The following is a 26054-nucleotide window of genomic DNA, read 5'->3' as shown; positions in this document are numbered from 1 at the left end:
TTAGTTTTCAAACCAACAACTCTCTTTCAGTCACATTTTATCAGTTTACATATTTAAATGTCATAATAAAAGAAATAAGTACAACTGGAATAAGCAAGCTTAGAAAAAACCACAAATGATATTGATAAGCATATGTACAAGGGCAAACTAGAAAACAGCTCTGAGATGCAAGTATTAACTGTGATCTAACAAAATCAGTTACTGCTGATAGCCCAAGCAGAATAAGTTTAATATACTGGAGATGATAGCTTTAATATTAGCATGCAACAATATTATGATAAAGCTTTAATTTGTAAACTTTTTACCTCAAGATATAATCTTGAATATGTACTAGAGTAGCTAGAACTACCATGTGTCAAAGACCTCTTCCTTCTAAAGCTGTACAATGTTACCAATGCCATACTGAGCTAACACATCCACATTAGTGTTTCCATTTTGAATTGTTACTAAATATTCATTGTAAAGCTCTTATAATTCACTAACATACTTAAGTGGCATGGATATCAAGCAGCATTGTAACAGGCAAAGCATACTTTTTTTCTTTTAGTATTTATTTATTGCCTGCATCACAAGAGACACAAGAGATGCGAGTTCAATATCTGGGTCACTAAGATCCTGGAGAAGGAAACGCATCCACTCCAGTATTCTTGCCTGAAAAACTTCATGGACACAGGAGTCTGGCGGCTGCAGTCCAGTGAATTGCAGAGTTGGATTCGACTGAGTGACGAAGCACACACATTTACTTAGCAGTGCCAGGTCTCAGTTACAGCAAAATTTCTTGATCTAATTTTCATCTTTGGCTTTATTTTCTTATATTGCTTATAGATATTCTTGTCATTCCCCCATTTGCTCTCCTTTTAGTCTAATTTCCCTTTGGTTTTGCTGCCTGCTCTGCTCTGGCAGGATTAACTAGCTGTATTGTTGCAGTTTACTTACTTTGAGAAACAATGGCTGACAGTCACTGAAAACCCAAAATTGCAAAAAACAAAGATAAATAATAATTTAACTAAGCTTTAGACAGGCAGTGCCTGTTCTCAGGATCTCAATCATATAACACTATGAACTGAAAATAATCAAACTTTCTACTGCATCTGAGCAGTGAACATTATCCTAAGAAATGTCCAGTGGTAATCAATAAATCCTAAATTTTCCATACAAAACCAAAGAGCAAGTTAACACTTAAAGTCTTGCCACAGACCCAGGGGTTGTGCTCACCGCTTTATTTAATCCTTCTGAAATAGGCTCCATTCTCACTCCTTTTGGGGCTTCCCTGATAGCTCAGACAGTATAGAATCTGCCTGCAATGCAGGAGACTTGGGTTCTATCCCTGGGTCAGGAAGATCCCCTGGAGAAGGAAATGGCTACCTATCCACTTCAGTATTCTTACCTAGAGAATTCCATGGACAGAGGAGCCTGGCGGGCTACAGTTCATGGGGTCGCAAAGAGTCAGACACGATTGAGTGACTAATACTCAGCTCTTTATTTTTTTAACTGATGAGGAAATCTAGGCTCGGAGCCTAGTGCACCCAGATTCCAGTACAGGTTTATCGGCCTCCAAAGTGTATGCTCTTGGCGAGAATATTATGCAGCAGACTCAGAAATATTTCAAAACCATCCATCAAAAAGGATGCTGAACTATTTAAATCACCTTCTTTAAAAGGAGTGCATCATTCTAACCATAATATTCTGTTTTAACTCCTACCTCTGGCTTTTCAATCCAGGCAAATTTGAATGACTATCTGTTCTTATACGTAAGACCAAGATAATCAGCCACCATCTAAATTTTCCCTATTAATACACCTTCAATCCCTTTATTAAGACCTCTGCACCCTTATACACACAATGAGAATCCATTCAGGGAGGAGGTATGAATCTCTATTAGAATTCCTCCAAAATACAACTAACCGTTGAGAAATGAGGAAAGAAAAAGAGGGAGGGGCGGATAGCTCTAAAGAGATAAAAGGAGAGTAGCGCTGACATATATACACGGTCATGTGTGAAATACACGGGGAAGCTGCCGTATAGCACAAGGAGCTCAGCTGGGTGCTCTGCGATGACCTAGAGTGGGGTGGGAGGGTCAAGATGGAGGGGATATATGTATACTTACGGCTGATTCATGTTTTTGTATGGTAGAAACCAACATAACATTGTAAAGCAATTATCCTCCAATTAAAAAAAGTAAAAAGGACACACGAGCCTGCCAGGATGAGCCTAGGTGGTGGTAAGATTCCTGTATTCCTCTTTATAAACACAAGGATGAAAGAAGAGTGCAACTGTCTACTCAAGTATGGACTGTGACTTCCTTCCAAAGCCCAGTGTGGAAAGGAGGGACAAAGAGTGACTTGAGCAATCTGACACTACCACAGCCAAGTGGTCAAAGTCAAATCAACAGGCGTATGTCGGTGGTGTGTGTCCTTGACATGATGTGGGAGAAATGGCAGCTTTACCCACGTATGGTCTTCCTCCCCAAAACTTGTAACCCCAGTCTAATCATAAGAAAGACATAAGTTCCAAAGAACTTTACAAAATATTTGACCAGTTCCTCTCAGTACTATCAAGGTCATCAAAACCCAGTGTGAGAAACCATCTTGGTCAAGAGGAATCTAAGGAGACATGACAACTGAAAGTAATGTGATATCTATCCTTGATGGCACCCTGAACCAGAATAAGGACATTTGGTAAAAACACAAAAATCAGAAAAAAATAACAACAGATCAATACCAATCCATTGATTACAACATATGTACCAGACTCATGGCAGATGTTAACAAGAAAGGAAGCTGGGTGCAAAGTAGATGGAAACTCTCTGCATCGTTTTTCTCAGTTGTTCTGTGAAAAGTGAAAGTGAAAGTGAAGTTGCTCAGTCATGGCGACTCTTTGCGACCCCATGGACTGTAGCCTACCAGGCTCCTCCGTCCATGGAATTTTTCCAGGCAAGAATACTGGAGTGGGTTGCCATTTCCTTCTCCAGGAGATCTTCCTGACCCAGGGACTGAACCCGGGTCTCACTGTTCTAAAAAACAGTCTGTTTGAAAACAGAAAAGGATTAATGCAAAATGGCAGTAGAATAAAAAAAATGGACAGGATTTCTTTAGGACACATATTCTCTTGCTTTATACAAACACTGTGGAAAAGATGACAGTTTCAATCACTAGACTTTAGGACTCACTGAAGGGAAGTAGTGGTTGTATTTTATCAGAGGCAATTAATCAAATATAATTTGAGGTTTTCAGCACCTATATTTTGAAATAAACAAAAGATAACTATCACAAATATTCCTGGTTTCCAGACTTACTTTTAAATGAACACTCATTGCCGGAGTAAGCTTAGAAAGTGATTTAAATCATAAAGTTGTAAAAATTCAGAACTGCAAAGAAGCCAAGATGCATTTTATGCCAACCTCCTGAACTACCAACTACACTGACAACAGTGATCTGTGCAGGGTCAGGGTCAGTCTACCAGTTAGCAGGAATCGTGTGCACTTCCTATTACAAGCCTCTACAAACAGTATGAGAATTACTGTGTTGGTAATGCAGATAAACTTAAGGAGTATGTAAAATAATCATTATGACGAAGAGAAATAGATATTTAAAATTTAATACTAAGGGAAAAGGGACCACTGTGTAAAACAGGTTATCTTTGGATACAATGTCTTGTCTTTCATTTTACAAAGCAGCTTCTATTTCAGTATTTTTTCTACATTAATAGGGTAAAATGTAGAGCAACTGCAACCTATCCACGAAATGGGTAAATTTCCTGAGGGGAAAAAAAAGAGTAACTGTTTAAGTCTGACTTTCATATTTCCAATTCTAAGATCCTCCTCCCTACAATATTCTACTCTGGTTACAAACATGTCAGAAGTAGCCAACGATGTTTCAAAATGACATTCCAGCAGCTAACCTCTGAGTGTGTTACATAAGGGGTATTCTTTGGAAGGGCCCAGGGTAGCAGGAAGGGATGTGGAAGCCCCACCCCACAGTGCTATTAAGTCTGAACTCACATGTTACTTGAACACGACATTTTGTAACAACTTTTATTGACAAGTAGTTCCAATGTTGTAACAGTAACTCAAGTTATGGACTAGACACATTCTGAATTTAGTGCAATGTTTATAAATAAACTGTATTTAAACTGTCCTATCTGTGGGTGATTTACAGAGGAGTTCTGCTCCTATTATTGCACCAAGAGCGATGGGGAAAGATTACATGTCAAGATTAGGAAATGACAAGTACTAGTGCCAGTACTAGTCCATGACTAGTACTAGTCCAGACAATGACAAGTACTAGTCCAGACAATGACAAGTACTAGTGACTCTTGAGTCCACTCTTGAGTCAGCTTAATTGTGTAGTACACTCCTATTTACTACTAAAAAAAGTCCATGTACAAGTGGATCCATGTAGTTCAAACCTGTGTTGTTCACGGGTCAACTGTTCTAAGAAAGCAAACAACTTAGGTCCCTTAACTTATAACTGCAAGATTATTTTAGTTCCTAGGCTAGAATTAACTGAATCTAATGTCACAAAGATAAAGCCAAGCCAGTAAGAGTCCCAGCCAGAAGCAAGAAGCCTCAAATATAAGCTGCTGAAGTGAGGCAAACCTTCTCTTTAGGAGACGAACAGTAAGAAGGTGGCTTCCAGTGATGCCACAGTGTGGACACCCGGGGTGTCTGTTAAACAATGTCCTGATCGCAGGCTGTGTTGTATGCAGCACAAAACTAAACTTTGGTTTCCCTCATCTGATCAAGTGCTTTACAGAGCCCAGCAATGATTACCAACACACCATTCAGAGTCCCCACCCCCCTACCTCCATAAACTGTAATCACTATTAAAAAGCATTCCCTGGTCCCAAGAATGGGAGATTATGGTCATTAGACAGCTGGTGCCAAGACTTCCTCCCATTAAATAAGCCTCTTTCTCTTTTGCTCTAAGTTTAGTAATAATGGTATGTAATTCAATAAGCGCACTGGAGTGCATAAAGATTAGGATAAACTGTTAGCCTTCCTCCTCTGTTTAATTCCCCTACTTAATTTCAAATGGCCAACTAAATCGAGTGATATAATCTACTTGTACTTGAGAAATATGTCAATCAGGAAATTCATAACAGAGTTGGCAAAAACGTTAAAATTTTTCTTGAAAGGCAATGCATATTTATAAAGATAAAATGGAAAGAACACAGATGTGAGTGAACAATTTTTATTGAAACCCTCAAAGATTAAGAGGACCAAATGGTGAGTTTGGGTACCATAACAGAAAATCTCACCTAACTGTACCATCATTCACAGGAATGAACAAACCCAAACACGACAAAATTCAAATTCTCATGTAATTGCTACAAGTGAATGTAAATGAACTAATCATTTTATCATAACCTTTCTTTAATCATATGAAAAAGAAGGGAATTTACATGGCATAACAAAAGATATGCAAAACTTCATGAAACACAATTCTCTTAAATTTCTCAAACTTATGTTTATAGGATGCAGAATGCACTTGAAATGATTAAATGACTTAAGCTGATTCTTTTTTTTTTTTTATTGCAAACTGTTTTAACATCAGCTTTAACCCCCATGCATGGTATTCAAAAAGAACACAGCTTCAGAATTAAAAAGATCACTTAAGTTAAAACGAGGACTGAACTCAGGAAAAGGCTGGGGTTTCTTCTGAAAGGAATCTTCAAGTACCAATAAGTATAGAGAAAGAATACTAATTTTGGTTACATTTTCCCCCTTACTGTTAAATATACAAACTATATAATACCTTTCAAAATAAAACACCCATATAAGATAAACTTTAATTAACAAACATTCAAACCAGATCTTGGAAAAACATTAGGCAAGGAGTTTACTGGGCCAATAATGTCTCAATCTGTGATTGCTCAAAACACGGGGTCAGTCTCCTGTTGAAGAGCCCAATTTCTCACCCTTCTGGGTCCCAGGAGTTAAGAAACCTCCCATTCCTTGTGCTAATGAGACAACCTGCGATCCTTTCACTTAAGAGGAAAAATATTCTGCTGCACGTTGACAGACCAAGAAGGGAGAGAAAGTAGGTACTCTGAAGAAAACTTGAATGAGGGGGAAAAAAAATCCACCGATTGAAAAGTTTTGTTTTTCCCAAAGGAATGCTGCACCCATTTCACTTAATATTAGAAATCCAGGTTAAAGGCACTGGGAGGAACTCCTCACCATGAGTAGAATTACAGGTGACACTTCTGAGTCTGCTATTGCAATCAGCCTGCCTGTTGAGTGTTCTGTGACGTTTCTTACACAGAAACCTACTGTAAATTAAACAAGTTTCAATCTGTGAATAATGTAACAACTAGTTTTATAAAAAATATTCAGAGTTGCTAATAAAGCACCAAGAAAAAGAGCAGCTCAGAGGACTCAGAGCCTTTCTACAGGTCACTCATGCACAGTTTTCTCCCACAGGACCTTCAGAGTGACAATGGTCTTCTCTGACCCGTCCCACCTATATAACCCAAGGGACGTGGAAGGCTGCTGCGGGGACTACACCCAAACGCCAACTTTCATTATAAATAGTTAAGAGATATCTTACAAGATTTCATGGCTTACTCTGAAAAAGGTAAAACAGGTGCAATTTTCCTTTAAGAAAGTCTTGATTTTTGTAATACACTATTAATATTTTGATGTTCCCTTCAGTAAACACTGATAACTATGCTGGGACTACCAAAGCACTGTGAAGTCACTACAATTTATCTACAAATACTGTATTTTTTTTCACCTGAATACAGTATTTGTACATTTTAAGAAAATATTGTACAAAAAAAATCATATAAATGAAAGCCTCAAAGAAATATCTGTCATTAAATTTTTGAGTTGAAGTGACCAAAGACCATAGTGATGAAAACATCTCTAAACATGATGTAAACATAAGTGGAGTAATGCAAAACATCAAGGTATTCAAACCTACTATATTGCTATTACCATCCTTAATGTATCTTTCTACATAGCTTTCTCCTTTTGGAACCGTAATATAAGGGGCAGTACATTATTTCACAACCATATGCCATCAAATCAGGTAATACAGATGCTTGACACGTTTAATTATACAAAATCAATTTGTTTCAAGATACAAAATTAACGCTGATATGTCATTAATGAAAAAAATAAGATGTTAAAAAGATAACTATAAGAATACCCAGATATATGCTGTATTCCCATTTATATAGATCTGATCAATAAAACATCAACACATTCACTTAGATACTGATTTAATCCATGGATCAAGGCCATATTTTCAAATATTTTAAGGATGCCAGGACACCGCAAAAGCCGGAGAAAGGAGTTGAGGAACAATATATGCTTGCTAAACAAGAACTATGTTTATTTAGCTAGTGAATACCTAGAGTAATAAATTTTTACTTCATGATAGCAATCAGGCTCGCAAACACCCAGAAATAGGAATTAAGGGTTTTAAATGTAGTTATAAAGGTCATAAAAAGTCTGATTAGACTGAGGTACATTACTCAAAATTTTGAGATTCATTAAGTGGTAGCAAACAAAATAATTCCTCAGACAAATGCACATTTTTCAGTATACATATTATTGGGGGAAGGAGGGGAGAAGAATGTGCATTAACTGGTGAGACCCACCAAGCTGCATATCAATATTCTGTTACACCAAACAGTTTGAAGACAAGGGAAATGTTCTAATATAATCTCAGATTATGTTTCATTTGGCTAAAATAGAGCTTAAGGTTGCTTTGCCATATTAAAAGTTTACTACAATAATTTTCACATAAACATTTAGACTTTAACTCCAGGACTAAGTATGGCATGATTCTTTTGCTTTTAATCTGTCAAATAGCTAAAAATTGACAATTTAAAAACTACAACAAAGAAAAAGTTGAAGCAGTGTGACTCTTACATCATTGAACCACTTCTAATGGTTAACTGTTAGTATTTAACAAATTCAAAGAGTTAATGAATCCTTGCATTCATTCAGTCTTCTGTGCCTTAGCTAGGATGCATAATTACAAAAGACAGCAGATACTGGTAAAAGCTTCAGGACAGAAAGTGCTTGACGGAGTTACAGTTCTCAAGTGTGTTTGGTGAGAGTATAAGGGCAGACGCGCTGATGAAAACCATTACAAGAAGAGTCAATTCTGTGTTGTTAGAGTTCAAAGATGTCACCTTAAGCAGAAAAAAGCTTTAATAACGTCTTCTTTGACTTATTAGGCATTTCCAGAGTCTACATCATTAGTGTTGTAATTCTAACAGGGTATCTTCATAGGGTTATTGTTTGTTTCTATTTCTCTCCTGAAAGAAAAACACAAAGACCTTTAAGGAAACATCATCGTTTAGGGATTTAAATTAGATGCACATAGAAAGTAAACCACGTCCATAAAGAAGTTCTTCAAATACTAATTCAAATAGTTAGGTAAAAACAATTCACTATTACCTACACACACCACAGTGGGAGTACCACAAGCCATTTTAAAATAAACAATTCCAAACACAAAGACCCAGTTCAAGAGATTATAGGTCCCTTCCACAGCCCTATCTTCCCACAGAATTTTGTTTACGTGGGACTACTACAATAAATGTATTTCTAGCCCCTTCCATGAGTTCTTGATGGTTAAGTATCAAACAGACTGTAAGTCCTGTGAAGCAATCAGAACTACTGGCTGAGGCAGGGTCAGGAGGAAAGGAAGAGGTGTGTTAAAGTTGCATTCAATTAAGCTTTCTGTGTTAATTTCTCAGTATCATACTCTCACATTCAGCATAATTCATTTGAATAAACACTAATACTTATTACTAATAATTCCTTTTAAGAAAGCAGAAATCCCTTGAACAAAAGTTAAACTGAGTGATGTTTTCATGATGGTTATTAATCAAATATCCACCTGCAATACTTATCTTTGAGCCTGCAATTCTAACAAGTTCACAGTGATCCTAATGCTTCCAGTCCAAGGACCACAGCTTGAAAGCCACTTGTGTCTAATACATTCTAAGACTCTATTTTTGGTTTCACTACTCCTTTTTCATGAGTAATACACATTCCATAATAAATATGTGCATACTTTGAAAATGGTAAAATTAATGTCCCATCCTCTGTGACATCAGGAAATTATTTAAAATTTTAAAGACAACCTAAAGTTCTTTGTTACTAAAGCCCTTCCTTCTTCATTTGTATATATTTCTACAACTTGAATGACAGTATTTAACACAGAAGTTTAACAAATAAATGTCCTACTATACAAATAACCACAAATAAACTATTTTATGCACCCATAAGTATCAGTGGGATATTATGAAATTAAAGAATAAAACAAAAATGAAAACAGACACAAAACAAGCTAATTTCCAAAAGGATAAACAAAAACAAAAATCCAAAAGCATAAAGGAAAAAGAGACCCCCCAAAATTAGAAAAAAGTAATAATAATTTGGAACCAGGAAGTTATAGTCTAATTTTACAAGATACCTAAAGCTTTAAAAAATAACAAATCAGCCTAAACATAAAGGAAATTTATTTCTCAGCTGAAGGAAAACAGATTTGCATGCAAAATGGTGAAGCCTGCTATAATCAGCTGGATTATAAAACACAGGAGGTAACGAATGGCTCACTGTTCATTCTTCCCCATGAAATGATTAATGAGAAAGCACAAATATAAAGTGGCAGAAATACACATTTAAATCAAGCCATCAAAACATGTAGGTTCAACAGAAACACAGAAGAGCTCAAATTTGTATTAAAAAATGATTTATAGGAAATTAACCTTAAACATAAGGAGACAGAAAAGTTAAAAATAGTGAAAAACAAGCCAGATAAAGACTGAGTCAATCAACTGTATATACTTGATTGATATATACAGTTATATAGTGGGTATATATGTGTATATATAGTGGATTCTAAAGGCAAAAACCATTGTTAAACAATCACATATTGAGTGAAAAACATTTTATAATTACAGCAGTATTAAAAAAAAATACAACTTTACATATATTAAAAGTTGTCAGAATTACAAAGAAAATCTGACAGGTTCTTAATTACAGTAGAATTAAACACATTTCTCTCAGTAATTGATAAAGAAGACAAATTGGTGAAAATAAAGACTGAATATACAGAAAACAGAAAACTGAGCTAAATAATTATGGCAAAAAAAAAAAAAAAAAATTATGGCAGGGTACACAATGAACAATTACAAAAGGAACTATATGTTAGACCAGAAAATGAAAATAAATACCAAGGAATCAGTATCATACAGATCACATTTTCTGACATCAATTTTAACAGGTAACATTTTAACAGGTAAAAACATCAATTTTAACATGGCAAACAGGTAACAACAATGACGAAATCTTTCCACACTGGAAATTCTCTTCTAAAAGTCTCCCAGAGACCATAACAAAAATTCCAAAGTTTTAACACCAGTGCAATATACTAAATCTAAGCCCTTGAATAGCACTTAGAAATTTACAAGTGTTGATTTGAAAATATATATATTTTTCAGTTGAAAAATGAGCTCATCATCCACTCAGTATGTTAGGAAATGAGCAGCAGCTAAGTCCCCCAAAATAGAATATAAGACCCAGGAGAACAATTTAACAGAAAACAAAAAGCAAAGACAGCACAAGAAAACAAAAATAAAAACTGATGTTGGGGCGAAGGGGTAAAAGAAGCTAACAATTGAAAAATCTCTAAAAAGACTCATTTAAAAAAGAGAAAGCATAAATAATATGAAGACTGATATAGCTAAAAAAAATTTAAAACACTATTAACACCAATATGAGGCTTCCCTGGTGGCTCAGACAGTAAAGTATCTGCATGTGATATGGGAGACTCCGGCTCAGTTCCTGGGTGGGAAAGATCCCCTGGAGAAGGGCATGGCTACCCACTCTAGTATTCTTGCCTGGAGAAGCTCATGGACAGAGGACCCTGGAAGGCTACAGTCCATAGGGTCACAAATGCCAATGTGCCAAAAATGTCTGAGACAATACCAACAACTTGCTAAAAACATAATTTATTAAATACAACATAATAAAACAAACTCAACAGTAAAAAGAAAACTTGAAGAGACTTATAAAAACTAAGGAACTTTAACCGACAATTAAAAATCTATCCCAAACTAAAAACTACCAGATTCACAGTTCCATAAATGCATTTGATTAATTATCCCAGAATTAGAGATAAGGAAAAGAGAGAATATTTCTTGATGTATTTTGAGGTTAGTAATACTTTGATACTAACTTCAGAAAAGTATGAGAAAACTGAATCCAGTCTCACTTGTCCCAAAAGGATCTCTTATGGGCTGTTCTGATGATAACAGAGTGTGGAGAGGAGCACAGGTAGGTGCAGGAAGGCAGTAAGGACAGCACAATAATCCTCCAGCATGGCAACGATAATAACGAAGGGTGCAGGACTAGTGAGAAGTGCTTGGATTCAGGATATATTCTGAAAACAGAGCCAACAAGACTGTCCAACAGACTGGTTAGATATGGAGTGTGAAAAAGAAATATCAAATTATTCTGGAAGGACAATGGCCCTCTACAAAGGGGGAGCAGGTCTGGGGCAGGCAAAGAAACAGAAGCCATATTGGATTTAAGATGCTTATGAAACAACTAAGTGAAGATGTTACATAGGCAATTAGATACATGATTCTAGAGAAAGAAGGAAAGGTGCAGTGTGAGTACACAAATTTCCAAGTCCTCAGCATGGTAAAACATCCTTCAACAAAATTCAATTCCTCCTGAAGTCAAAAGGTCATCAACACCTCTGCTTTAGGCAAAAACCCTCAAGTACCCCACATTTATATCATAAGATTTAGAACAGTGCTTGATACTGTATTAAACATTTGAATATGAGAAATCTCTGGACATGCTATTAGTAACAGACCACTAAAAACATGAGACTAAGAATTAATGAGCTATCTATCAGTGATATAACTTTTAGTGTTGTTTTAAAACCAGGTACATATGACACAGCTGAGGTCATAATCACATGCCCCAGTGAGTTGTACGAAGTAACACGGGGGATAGGAAACCTGAATTACACAAAGGAGCCAAGGCTGAGAAGCCCTGGGAAAGGATGAAACCTCTAGTGCTGTTTCAGCAGACAGCACTTCAGACATCTTTAGGATACAAACTTTCCAAAGTGGTTCACAGAACTCAATTTTTACTTTTAGTTACGACTGACAATTCAAAAATAAAACAACAGCCTGCAGAAAAATCCCTCCTCCCTCTCTTCACCACGAATAGAGGGCTAGGTCTCAACCAAGCAGATGCAGATATCTGACGACTTCTTCCCCACCCAGATTTTAGCAAAGGTACCGGAGATCGCAAGACCAACACCTAGAATTCAGCCTGTGAAGATGAACTCTGGGAGGAAGTTTACTCCCCAAGCCCATGTCTTTTTGACACAGCTTAACAGATGAGCTAAGAACTCCCCTACCCTTAAGGGCAGGAGAGAGCTGAAAACAAAAATTTTCTTCAGTGTCCTCAGAGGGGTCATCACCTAAACATTACAGGTAAATGACTTAATTCCTTTTCATTATCTTTAGGTTTAAATAATACTACATAAGTAATAAACTTTAAGAAAAAAGCATAAAATCAAAAAGAAATAAAATGGTCTCTACTGGCAGATGGTATGACTATTAGGCAGGAAAAACTACTAGAATTAATATGTGAATTTAGCAAGATCACACAATATAAGACACCTCTATAAGCTTGTAGCAAAAAACTGGGAAGACTGAAAATACAAATTATAACGGCAGAAAAAAAATATAAAATACTTAGCAAAACAATTCTGTAAGAATCATGAAGTTTTCAACAGTGAAAACTACAAAATTTTACTATTCTATTTGTCTCTCCCCAAAACTCTTAAGTTCTACAAAGCAAGGGTGATTTACCTTAAGTGGCTTACTGGTAAACCTTTAATATTTATCTGTTGAATGAATAAGGTAACAGTTAAGAAAAGAACACATAGGGTCTAAATATATGGTGATAAAGGATGACTAGCGCAAGATACACGCTAGTGTTCTGGTGCGGGGAGGAGTGCAGGGGGAACTTATCTGGGACCCAGTATCAAGTTCTTAAAAACACACAGAGGAATCAATATGCAACCCTATTTTGGAGTGAGGTTTTAGACTATGATAAAATGAAAATAATAAACTTATTATCCTCTAGACTGTCATTCATAAGGGAAACTGTTCACGTGTAGCTTTTTTACATCCTAGGTCTTTTACTTTATGTGCTGCAGGGAGGTGGTTCCAATACCCCCGTGGGTATCAAAATCCAAGGTCGCTCAAGGCCCTCACAGTAGCTGGCCCTCTGTATCCAGGGGTTCCATATTGACAGGTTCTTATCTGTGGACATGGAGGGTTGACTGTAATCATGCATTTGCTGCTGAAGAAAAAGAAACAGTTGAAATACCATTCACTTTAAGGATGATTGTTCACACCATAACAGATATGAGTTATTTACCAAGCTCAGAATAGAGTATTACTACAATAAAAATGGAATCATCTTGACTATTCAGAAAACCACTCAATGTCTTAACATAGAATTACTCACTTAAATATGCAATTAAGTTTATTCTATCAAGTGTGATATATCCTGGGCCAAAACCTATCTTCCAGAGAAATCTTTTACAGTGAGGATCAAATGAAAAGCAGGATTTTATACACTGAGTTTGCTTCTGTTCACCATAATGAACTCACTAAACAGACTTCAACCATACAACAGTTAACAACTATAATCTGACAATGAGAAAGCATTAAATTAAATGTTCCACTTGAGAAAAAGAAGTATAAGAACTGTCAGGAAAATGTTTACTGTTGACAAAGATATACCTACTGCTCAAGTAATTTCTTCTGTATCAACACAAACTTGATTACTCTGAGACAGACCTAACATCATCTCATCTCAGAATCAAAATGGCTCCAACTGTGAAAAAACTATCAGGGACTAAAACTTACTCTTTGGAAATACTCAACAATATAAAATAGCATAAATGACTAAAATATACAAGACTGTTCTGGAAATCGAAACTATTTAATAGGGATTTTATTACAATTATGTCTTGCTTGTTTCAGTTTAAGCTGCAGGCCTTCATCTCTTTCCAAGGAAAGAGTATTGTATTTTAGAAGTGCACCCCAAAGTTACAGGTACTCAAATACACTAATTATTCTTATATGGAATTTAAAAGGCTATTAAACTAAAAATCTCACCTCAGTCTGTTTACTGATCAATAAGGACTTATAAGAATGAAAGAATATAGAAGTTAAATGATGTAGTCATTATAACAAAGTAAAACTTCAGTAAAACATTACCTAAATAGTTAAGATGGCTATGAAGACTCAAATTTATACTGGGCAAATATACTCCAGACATCAGCAGTTTGTTTTTTTCTTTATTTTGTAATCACACTGGCTTTATCGTTAGAAGTAACACACATGATTGCAAGTTAAAGAAAGTAATGCTCCCCCACCCTCCTCAAGTCCTTTCTATTTTAACTTCCTCTGACATAACTGTACCTGGCATACTAATACATACATTCTTGATTTGCCAGTTCAGACACTATTGGTGGTTTACTTGCTAAGTCATATCTGACTCTTGTGGCCCCATAGACTGTAGCTTGCCAGGCTCCTCTGTCCATGGGATTCCCTAGGCAAGAATAGTGGAGTGGGTTGCCATTTCCTTCTCCAGGGGATCTTCCTGACCCAGGAACTGAAGCCAGGTCTCCTGCACGGCAGGCAGATTCTTTACTGACTGGGCTATGAAGGAAGCCCTCCCATTGTATATGATGAGCAATTTATTACAGTGAATGCTATATTCTCTTCTTCTCTACAACAGAGCTCACTCTATTTTAGTTCCAGTGACCATCCTTGACTTTGCCTACTATAGGCCAAGCATTAGGTGCTAAGGATTCCGCAAAGAATCCTAGAATCATAGAGCAACGCCAACCAAGAGTGCTCACGGCATCCCAACCAAGGGCTCATGTCTCTGTCAGGCTTCAAAGACCACGATGCCATTTAACAGACAGAGCAGGCAGATGCTTACAGCCCTGAGATTCACTCTGTACAATGAGGACTGTCTGACTCAAAACGCATAGTCTCTACAGAGGGATATTTGTTCTAATGTAACCAGCTAGCGGCTGTCATCCTTCTTGAATTCCTTTTTCATTCTGCTGAAATACCTCTTCAAGTTTTTCAAGGATATGTAGCTAAGGTCTTGTACACCTAAAAATTTTATTTTGCACTCGTCCCTCACTGATATAATTTAACACTCATCTTCAAGAGCATGATTTTATGCCCCATTCCTCTACACAACAAAATCAGAATTCGTGTATGTGTCCAGAGTTGTAGATGAGCGAATTTTGATAGCAGTCTGACTCTCCTTCCTTTGTAGCTTATAGGTAGAAGGCATATAATCTGTCTTTTGTTCAGAAAGCTTGTCTCTTTACCTCTTTTTCTTTTAAAATTTTAAATAATCCTGCTAGTTCCTCAGTGAGCCCATTCATTCTGGAAAGTTCTCTTTAATCATTCTGCCCTCTGATTGCTTTTTTCCTTTAGAGGCAGTAGATCTCCTTTCCACCATGTCTTCCACTCCTTGTATTTTTCATCACTGTTGCTCCACATTTGGAAATTTCTTTGATTTAAAATTTCAGAACTAAAACATTAACACTGTATTAATCCACTTGCTTAAGAAGACTTTTAAAAATTTTTTTGATAGTGTTTTTCATTTCCAAGAACATTTTCTGGTTTTCTTCTTTTTACGTATGAATATTAACAACTCAACTTTTGTTTTATAAATTACTTTCTGCTCTCTGAATTACCTGTTTCTTTTAGAGGATCCGTCTTGCCTTTTTTTTTCTTGTCAAGCTTGATTTTAATCAAATATATCAAAAGTGTGTGTTCACATCTAAGAATGAAGAGCTATACAAATACTACAATGACACTGGCATAAATTTTTCCTTTAGCTTTAAGCTTCACAACTACCCTTTCACTATAAAAGAGAAAACCTGGCTTTCCAAGTTTTATATAACCAGAACTTTCCAAGTTTTATATAACCCAACAGGCTATGTGTGATTGGCTCCTCCATAGGGTGCTGTGCTGGCAAAGAAAGGTGGGGAATTCCTCCACTGCCAAAATAACCAGAAGGGGAAGAAAAAAATGTCAATAAAAAAAAACCTCTAGCAATGACAAGATGAAATTAGTTCTTTACACTTCTTGTCTGTTACCGCAAGTCGGCTCAACAACTTAAAGAAAAACATAAACACAGTAAGAAAAGAAAGGAAATTACAGTAACCACAAAACTCAATGTAAAATTTTAAATTACAAAAGTCCTATTAGAAAGTACAGGAAAACCTGCCCCTGAGACCCAAGATCACAAGATCCCAGCTGTGGGCTTAAGATAAACTAAGGAGGGTTGGCTGTAAAGGGTGATCACTGGTTTCTCTCTAAAGCCAGTCACTTTCTTTCTTCTTATAACAAGTCTTTCTCTGCCTAAAAAAAAAAGAAAAGAAAGAAAGTACAGGAAAAAAGTTTCTCAAACTTGGAGAAGGCAAAGACTTGAAGTCATGTTAGCATAAATGTTCTAAAATAGTTCTTATTATTCAAAACTGCTTGGGTTGTTCCAATCTTAACCTAGATCCTATACTACAAAAAAAAAAAAAAGAGAGAGCGCTAAAAAACCCCAAAACACTTAAAATGACACTGTGGACCAACTGAAAGAATATCATGGTTACTAAGAGAATAACTTTATTCTTAGAAAATATACACGATACATTTTTAGGGTAAAGAGCCATGATGTATGAAATATACTCTCAAAAAGCCCGTATCAGGCAAGCATTTTTCCTGCTGATGACATTTAGGTTGTTTCCTGCTATTTACTACTGTCAACTACACTTCTAAGAACATTCTTGTATGTATCTGGGGTATGTGGGAAGTTTTTCTTAGGTACATATCCTGGAGAACTGCTGAACTGTAAGTTACTGAAGTGTTCAGCTTTGTTAAGAAAATGCAAAACTACCTGCCCCAACTACCTGCTGTATCAATTTAATACTCCTATCTGCGAACACATAACACATTTTGTTGGTATACATTCCCTCCAATACTTGCTATTATCAAGCTTCTTAATTTTGCCAAATGAATACATATAAAATATTTTCTCATTATAGTCTTGAATTAACTCTTAATTCATTTCCTGAATTAAGACTGAATATATTTTTATACTTATTGGTCTTACTTGTTTCCTCTCTCATAAAAGGACTATCCTATCTTTTGCCCATTTCTGTATGGGACTATTTTTTTCTTAAACTAATTCACAGGAGTTCTTTATGTATAACTGTCTTTGGTCAGTTATGTTAAATTCCTACCAGTTTCTAGCATGTCTTTTTACTTCCTTTAAAGTATTACTTACTTTAAGTACTTACTTAACTTTCTTTTGATGAACAGATTTTAATCCAGGCAAAATTTTCTCTTACAAATAGTAAGTCTTTTCTCTTACAAGTAGTTCCATTTCATGTCATTTAAGAAACCCTACTCTATCCAAGGTCACCTGAGGAAATGTGACTTCCAGGGTATCAGAAGCTTTGAGGAATTACAGCTGAATACAAGACAGAAGGTGTCATATAAAAGTGAATACTAGGATAATGACTTGCTGCTCCTTTTATTCAAAAAAGAAAAAAGGCATAACCAGTGAAGGAAATCCTAGCAAACACCACTGATTTGTCCTTTCTTATGGAGCCAAAAAGGACTAGAACAGACAAGGAACACATCCTTCATCACTAGGATGCCCAGAGTATTTGAAAGCAATTTTTGCTGGAAAGCTAGAGTGCAAACACAAGCATATCTAAGAGGAAATACACAAATGAGGAACAGTACCAGGGAAAAAGTGGCAAGGACACACGATATCCCAAATGCCAAACAGTTAATCAGTGGGGGAAATGACTTCCTGATGCGGTCCTTTCAAAGCCTAAGGAGAGTCAAGTTTTACCTACTAGCATGGCCACTGCACTGGCTCTCCCTTCCTACCCCTCACTGATGAATCACTTAACTTGTAACATCAACATATTGGGTTGGCCAAAAAGTTTTTTCAGGCTTTTCCATCGCATCTTCTGGAAAAACCCAAACAAATGTTTTGGCCAACTCAATACATCATGGCTCTCTCATCTCCACATATGCAATGGAAAGACAATATGCAACTAACATAAGCACTAAAGCACCACACAAAAACAAACCTATTTCAGTGCAAATACCTGATCCAGATGATCTCTGTCTGGTTTAATGACAGGAAAGCAAAAAAAAGCCAGAGTCTGAAAATATTTTTTCCACACACACACACTCACAAAGACACTAACAAAACTACAATGAGTTCAGATAGACACTGGGGAAAGATAAAAGACAAAGAGGGCAGAAAAAGATAATCTGGGGGGATACTATAACCTGGCTGCGGTAGTTACACAAATCTACAAATGTGTTACAATTCACAGAACTGTACACCCCAAAAGAGCGACCTTCACTGTAAGACTTTTTAAAATTTTGTTAAGGATATATACAACACAAACATTTACAGAAGCTTTACACTTTCCAAATCTGAAAGCAACCAGATGTCCTTCAAAGAATGATTGGTTAATGAACTGTGGTAAATCCATACAATGGAATAGTAGTAAGAACTGACTGGCAAAACATAAATTCTGAAGATACAGTGCTGAGTAAAAGACTCCAGTGCTAAAGTTCACATGTAATTTCATTTATGTGAAATTACAGAAAACGCCTTATGGAGACAAAGAAAAGATCAGAGAATTACTTACTAGAAGGGGGAAGGGAGCACTTGACTAGCAAGAGGCAGCAAAAAGTATTTTTCAACTTTACTGTACTTTAATTTTTAAAATGAGAAAGGTAAAGAAGCTATGGAAGAGGAAGGAGTTTCTAAAAATGACAATTACAGGAAGCAGAAATAAGCTTTCAATAGTCATCTTTGTGCTCAATAAAATCAAGATGGACTCTGAAACAAGGGATTCAGGTAAGAAAACAACAGGTATATGCCAGGAGCCAGCGTAAGGAATTCCACCCATGACAAGGTCATGGCAAGGCTAATCAGACCTCAGGTTTTCCCCCTGGAATTTCCTGAGCATCCACCCCCCCAAAAATAAGAATCTGCCGGCCTGTGTTCTCTGCTTTTCCACTTTTCTGATATTCTCTGGAAAAAAGTCAAATCAGGGCTTTAGTCTTCTGCATTTGAAAGGGATGTTTCAGTTAAACCCCCTCTGATTGCTCTCTAGCTTGCCTAACAGGTTCCCCGGACCTCTTACAGCTTGTGAATTGCTTACAGCCCCCCAACTGAGAGAGGCACAAAACTTAAAAGCATCTTAAAGATACAGAGCCTTTTCTAAAGAGTTAAAAGTCGTATTGGTGAGGGGTTTTCACTGTTGACTCAATGACTGCTGCCAGACCTCCATATTCTTTATCTTTTAGGCACCTGGGAGGATGTTAATCAATGTAAACGGGATATGGAAAAAGATATATAATAGTTTTGATGCTACCAACACTAGACTTTTGAGCTAATTACTTTTCTCTTTGTTATATATCACTGCACTCCTCTTGTGTTCTTGCTATGTAAGAATGTAACTTTATTTAGTGCTTTTTGAGAATGGCACCAGACTCTGGGAAGATCAACACAAATAAGTCTGGTTGACAAACCCTTATCAGAAAAAAGGCTGTAAAATGTTAATTGGTCCTTTTGGCTGGAAGATGATGTAAATTACCTAAGACTTGTGTATATAATTAGGTATGCAGGGAGAAAAGCCTGGTTTTGATAAGAATCTGGACTGCTAACACTGCATAACTTTGTGTTACCCATTGATCTCCATGTTTTATCAAAAGTATAAAAGGCCTTCTGAACAACAGAGGCCAGAGCCAGTCGCTGGACTGGTTTCCCCCATGTCTCTCTCTCTCTTTCTCCTTTTCTCACTTTCCCTCCCTCTGCTCTTTACTTTAATTTCAGGCTGAATTCCCATCTGGGGCGCAGAGGCTCGCCAAGTCTACTTACTTGCCCTGGCTGTTAAGACCCGCGTGAAAGGGAGCCTGAAGCGAGGCACCCTGAGATATTCAAGCGAGCGCCGGTGGCCCAACATAGATGGTGCAAATTCCTTGTCTGGAATTTTATTGGTCTTCCGCGTAATCCAAGTTATTCAGCCCTCTTCCTCCACTTAATTTTCCTACTACACTGTTGTTTCTTAATCTAATATCAATAAATAAATAAGTTTTTCTCACGTCAACGCCGTCCACCCTTCGAATTCCCTGGATCCACCAGGGCCGGACCCCGGCAGGTATAAAAGGAGACATGGATGTGATAATGTGAGCAAACTACTGCTGTCTGTGAGGAACAGAAAGGCTTACAAATTACAGAGTCAACAAACAGTCAAATCCATGACACGCAAGTTCAATTCTGAGAAATTCTCCAAATGCAAAGAACAATAATAAAGATAAGAACCAATGGCATGGAAGGACCAAGATTCAGTATTATTTTTCGACATTACTAGGGAGAATAAAAAAAACTTGGCCTATAAATGAAGGAACAAGGAAAATTATGAGAGACCCACATTGCACACATTCCACACACATGTTCACACTGCAAGAATAAATTTTGTGCACACATAGAGAAACAGCTATTTCCAAAGAAAGAAAATTTAGGCTGGTCTCAGACTTCTCCATAATATAAAACTATAAATAATATACTATAAATAGAAGACTATAAAACAAAGCCTGAATGAAAAGACTGTGACCCAAGATTTCTATATCCAGATAAAACAGTTGCTCACATATCATGGCCAAAGAAAGGCATTTTTTGGATCTAGAAGCGCTTAATAATTACCAAATTACTCTTCCTTAAAAAAAAAAAAATTGATGATGGTAATAAGTTAGATTCAAAATTAAAATGTCAAAGGTGGGTTTAGACATGTTATAAAAAGACTGGCAGTAAGCCATGAAACAATTTAAATGCAAAAATTTTAAGTTTAAATCTTTATTGTATATATGATTTTGAAACATAAATAATTCCTGACACAATTATAAATAAAACTAGGATAAATTTTCAAATTGGGTAGAGAAGAAATGTGAGAATATGTACAAGGGTGACCTATCCTTACTGGTGGGAGGAAGAAAAGCACAATCACTTCTTCTGATTCACTCTTTGTAAAGGTGCTTACAGTGGGGCCACTGACTCAACTGCTGAGCTCCAAAAAGCTACTTTTGATCCTCTTTTTCCCTCACTTCCCACATTTAACCTGGAGAAAACTCAAGGATATTCAGCAATTCATTGGTAAGGCTGAGCAGTGCTTTTCACAGTCAGTTGTATTGTGCTGAATTGTATTCAAAATTCAGCACAGTGATCACTAGCACCAGAATCACCCGAGATGCTTGCACACCAGGCCCCTGATCAAATGTACCAGATTTTCCTAGAGTGGGATTCAAGAAGCTGCGGTATCAGGAAGCACCTTAACTGATATTTGTATGGCGTAAGTTTTGGAAACTACTGCCTTAGGATCATTATTTCCAACATTATTGAGCAGTGAGGGCTGTACTTGAAACAGTTCCCTCTTCTGTACAGACTAAGAAGCCACAAGATACTTAGGTTTGCACAGAAACAAACCACTGACGTTTTACAGACAGAACAAGTTGAAGTTCCTGCTTCATCTTCATTTCGACATAGAAGCTTTCCATCGTAACCAACTTAATTTACTGGAGAAGCTTCGAATGAGCTCTGCTTTACTAGAAATTTAAATGTATTATGAATGGAAAAATCTGCCAGTTGCCTACTCCATCCATTCTCTTCTCCTCCTAAAAACAGAACTCTGCAATTTACTTTTGTAGTCTGGAACAGAAAACATTCCTCAGCCCGTCCCGCTCTGTGATCAAACCCTGGCCAACCTGAGGCAAGTGTAAACAGTGTTTAACTTCAGGGTCAGTCTCCCTTAAAGTCTCACAGAGGGCAAATAACAGAATCAGAAATCGAATTCTGCAGTTTACATCTAAGTCCACTTCCTCTCAGTTCTAAGCTGTCTTGCTAAAGTCAGATTCTCACTATTCAATATATTCTGTACAAATGCTGTAAGTGCACAAACTATAAATACGCCTCAGGAATATTAAGGGAAAATATCTATTTATCATAAACACAAAATCAGTAACATTCAAACATTTAAAAGCTGTTTGTCTCAAACTCCAAATACATATTCCCATAAAATTAAAGTTAAAAGATCAGTGACTAGAATCCTTAGCCAGTTCTTAATAACGAATGCAGGTCTCGGAGCTCTGATGAACAGGACTCAAAGACTTTTATCATCTGAGAAGTATGAAGAATAGGCAGAAGGCAAATTCAGAGTAAAGGTTGCCCTTGGGAAGGCATCCCAGGCCTTCAAGGATGTTTGCAGAGTTCTGTTCCATAAGCTAAGTGGTCAGTTTCCTTCAGGGTAATGCTTAAACTCAGAATGTAACACCACAAGGCATTAAAAGACTATCTGTCCATACATACCACCCCAATGAAAAGACCCTACACACAAAAATTACTGTACTCTTACCCTACGCATGGCTTCCTCCTCTTCTTGACGCTTTTCATAATGTGCAAAGTCATCAAAGATTGAGGTGGTATGCTTGAAAGTAGCAATTATTTTAAGCACTTGCTTAGCTTTTTCTAGGGGTACCTCTTGAGTGTCCCTTGAATTGGTAACTGGTTTGTTGTCATTATTTTCTAAGCGAATATGCCGTAATTGGTTATTGGGGACATCTTTGACAAAGATCCATTTAACTTCAAATTTGCCCTTCCACTTATCCTGAGACCAGACTCCAGCATACGCATTATAGTCCACAACAGACTTCATCTCAGCCACTCCACAGAAGTGTCCACTGCCATTCACACTGAAGAGCAAATAGAGTGGGCCTTTCCCATTCAGGGAACGGTAAGCCGCATCCAAACGCTTATTCCCATGCTCAGTACTACACCAGATAGAGTACTTAATGGAACGGTGTATGTCATCCTCAGAATAGCTCTTAATTATGAACACACGTCCGTTCTTCAGGTTCCAGTCAAAGTCTTTGGGATTGTAGTTGTTTATGGCCTTTAGCTTTTCCAGCACGGGATGCACTTCCACACTCGATGGGGAAGCGCTGACAGGAACGACACCTAGACCAAAGTTTTCACTGCCCGCTCCATTGTTCTGGTTGAAGCCGGCCCCCCTGTTCCGGGGCGCCACCCAGCGGTTCTGCAGCTGCGGCTGCGGGGGCTGCACTTGGTGAGGCTGGGCTTGTGGCTGAGGTCCTTGTGGCTGCTGCGCTTGCGGCGGCTGAGGCTGCGGTTGAGGCAGTTGGCTCTGCACCAGGGGTGGTGGCTGAATTAATGGCTGAGGCTGCTGGATTATAGTCTGAGGAGGCAGAACTGGTTGGGTTGGTGGAGCCTTTACCACTGACCCTTTATCATCCCAAGTTCCAATATTCATGTTGTGTTTTATAGGAGGTGGCGGCACAGCGGAACCCCCGATTCCCACATTGCCCTTGGGTTTAAGTTTCGGTTGAGGTTTGGCGGGCTTTCTGGCAATGGCAGCCCAGGAGGTGGGTTTCGGTGCCGCACTGCTAACTGGGGGCACACTATTGGTTGCGATGCTGGTCATACCACTGCTGCTCAATGCTGTTCCTACGGTTTTTGTCACTGCAGCAGTTAGGTCACCACCAATTTTCAGTCCGGTCATGCCTTGCTCGATACTGCTAATGCCAGGCACCTTGCTCAAAGTATCATTGCCAAATCCAGCCTGTCCATCAGTAATAGCTCTCCCAAGAGAACTAGGTGGATAGCCGTAACTGCTACTATAAGCAGAACTTTGTGTTGATTGTCCCTGAGATCCACTTGTCCCCCATGTAGAGAAATCAGCATTACCAGGAAAAAAGTTAAATCCATGTTGACCAAGAAATGGAGGGGTATTTCCTAATGCCCCAGGCTGACTAAACACACCGTCTGGTATATAATGATGCTCTCCATTACTCATCTGTCCATAGGTTGTCAGATATGGCATAGGCTGGTCTCCAGCTGTGGACCATGCTGCTTCCCCAAGCGAATATGGAAATCCAATGGATGGAGCATAGTAACTAGGCATGTATGGATCTGACATTGGTGGATAGCTGTTATTCTGGAAAACAAAAGATCACAGTCAGGAATGACGCACAATGTGGGGGGAGGGGAACACCCCTAAAATTAAATTGTTTTAAATAAATGGGAAACAGATGTACCTGTTTCAGATTAAAAAAAAATATTTTAAATCTAATTTTACCAAGAGAAAAATTTACTGATGACTATTTTAATATATTTATAATAAAATTATAGGGTTTTTTTGGGGCGATGGAGGGTTAGGATGGGGATTATTTTTGTGTAAGACCCAGATCCTCCGGGCACAACTTAAAAACACTCTAATTTCTACAAAAACTTGATTTATAAACTTTGCAGAAACACTGATTGTTAGCTTTATTTTAAGCCACTGATGTATCAAAAATTTATGAGTAAGGATTAAATGAACACAGATGATGCCAAATAATAGACAAATTGCAGTATATCTATGATGGAATCCAGTCCAGTAATTTTGCATTTTTATAAAAAACAGAGAAATGTTCACACTGAGAAGAAAAAAAGACTTAATATTATATAAATCCATATTTAGTTTTGCCTTGCTCATTTTGAAAAACAAAATGAAATTCTAACGGTTTCTTAATGGTTGGTAACAGGTGCCAACCTGTTCTCTATGTTCTAAATTTTACACAATATGGTGGTGGTCCAGTGGCTAAGACTCCATACTCCCAATGCAGGGGGCACAGGTTCAATCCCTGACCGGGGAACTAAGATCCCACATGCCATGCAATACAGCCAAAAAAAAATTATAAATACTTAAAAAAAAATTTTACACAATAAATTTACCAACTTCCCGATCAGAAATTTAACTTAGAAATTGTTAAGTTCCTACCATTTTTCCCAGAATTACTGTAATTAAATTGGCCTTTATTTTGAATAAAATGAACTCATCATTCATTTAGTGATGTCAAAATTCAAAGCTTATTAAAGAAAAAACTCAAACTTGTTAACTAGCCAACGTAAAAAATAAAAGTCTATGGATTTCTTTTGAAGGTAGGTTTCTTGTGCCCCAAATATGTCTAATACAGTCAGCCCTCCAGTCCACAGGTTTTGCATCCATGGATTTAACCAACCATGGCACAAAAACACTCAGGGGAAAAAAAAAAGCTCACTAAGTTTCAAAAAGCAAAACCTGAATTTGGCACATGGGCAACATGTTCACATGGTATTTACATTTTATTTGGTATTATCAGTAATGTGGAGGTGATGTGAAGTATACAGGAGGTTGTACATAGGTTCTATGGTACAGATGCCATTAGGGACTTAAGCATCTGCGAATTTTGGTATCAGTAGGGTTCTGAAACAAATTCCCCCAAGGGACAATCTGTAATAGATTTTCACTCTATATTCATGGTGTGACTTTTCAAGCCTTGAACAGAGCTTTAAATTTTGTAAAATTAATCAAGATGAAAAAATTAAGCTAATATCCAGTTGAGACAATTTGTATTCCTTTCCTAAGGGTCAATACCATTTTGAAGTTTAATTATTCACTTTACATTCTAAGTATCCTGGAGCAAAGTGCATTGACAGGGGGTGGTACGAGTGGGAAGGGCTGTTACTCTCTTGGGATTATTCCTGTCACTGCTTTCTCACCCAAGAAAGAACATCAACATGTGTGACAATCACATCATAGATACTACCTGGAATTCATTTTATTTTTTAAAAGGCCTATTACTAAAAGTTAAAGTGCTTTACTATTAAGGTATCCGTGATATATACCTTACAACTGTTAAAACTGTACACTATAAGAAAGTTAATCTAATAGTCTTTTGAAATAATTCTTATATAATTAAATGAAAATAACGAATCAAATAAAGGTTGCATTTAAATAAGACACAGATTTACCGAGTATTTCCAGTTAAACATGAACTTAAAAACAAAAAACAACTGTCATTTAGCAATATTAAAAAAAAAAAAAGACTTTAAA

At 37.1% G+C, this 26054-nt stretch overlaps 1 protein-coding gene across 3 annotated transcripts in view; it reads right to left on the bottom strand.

Moving 5' to 3' along the window:
- Window positions 1–5232: 5232 nt before the first annotated feature.
- YTHDF3 (YTH N6-methyladenosine RNA binding protein F3) overlaps window positions 5233–26054 on the bottom strand; it is a 34489-nt gene continuing 13667 nt past the window's right edge. For all 3 annotated transcript variants that reach the window (XM_068984160.1, XM_068984161.1, XM_068984159.1), the window contains exons 4-5: window positions 22536–24134; window positions 5233–8274 (exon numbers count right to left, since the gene is read on the bottom strand). In XM_068984160.1, the coding sequence (XP_068840261.1) occupies window positions 8251–8274; window positions 22536–24134 (1623 nt within the window). In that variant the 3' untranslated portion in view covers window positions 5233–8250. The remainder of the gene's footprint in view (window positions 8275–22535; window positions 24135–26054) is intronic.

This window comes from Capricornis sumatraensis, chromosome 11, assembly GCF_032405125.1.
Source record: "Capricornis sumatraensis isolate serow.1 chromosome 11, serow.2, whole genome shotgun sequence".
NCBI lineage: Eukaryota > Metazoa > Chordata > Mammalia > Artiodactyla > Bovidae > Capricornis > Capricornis sumatraensis.
This window is presented reverse-complemented; position numbering and strand designations above follow the sequence as displayed.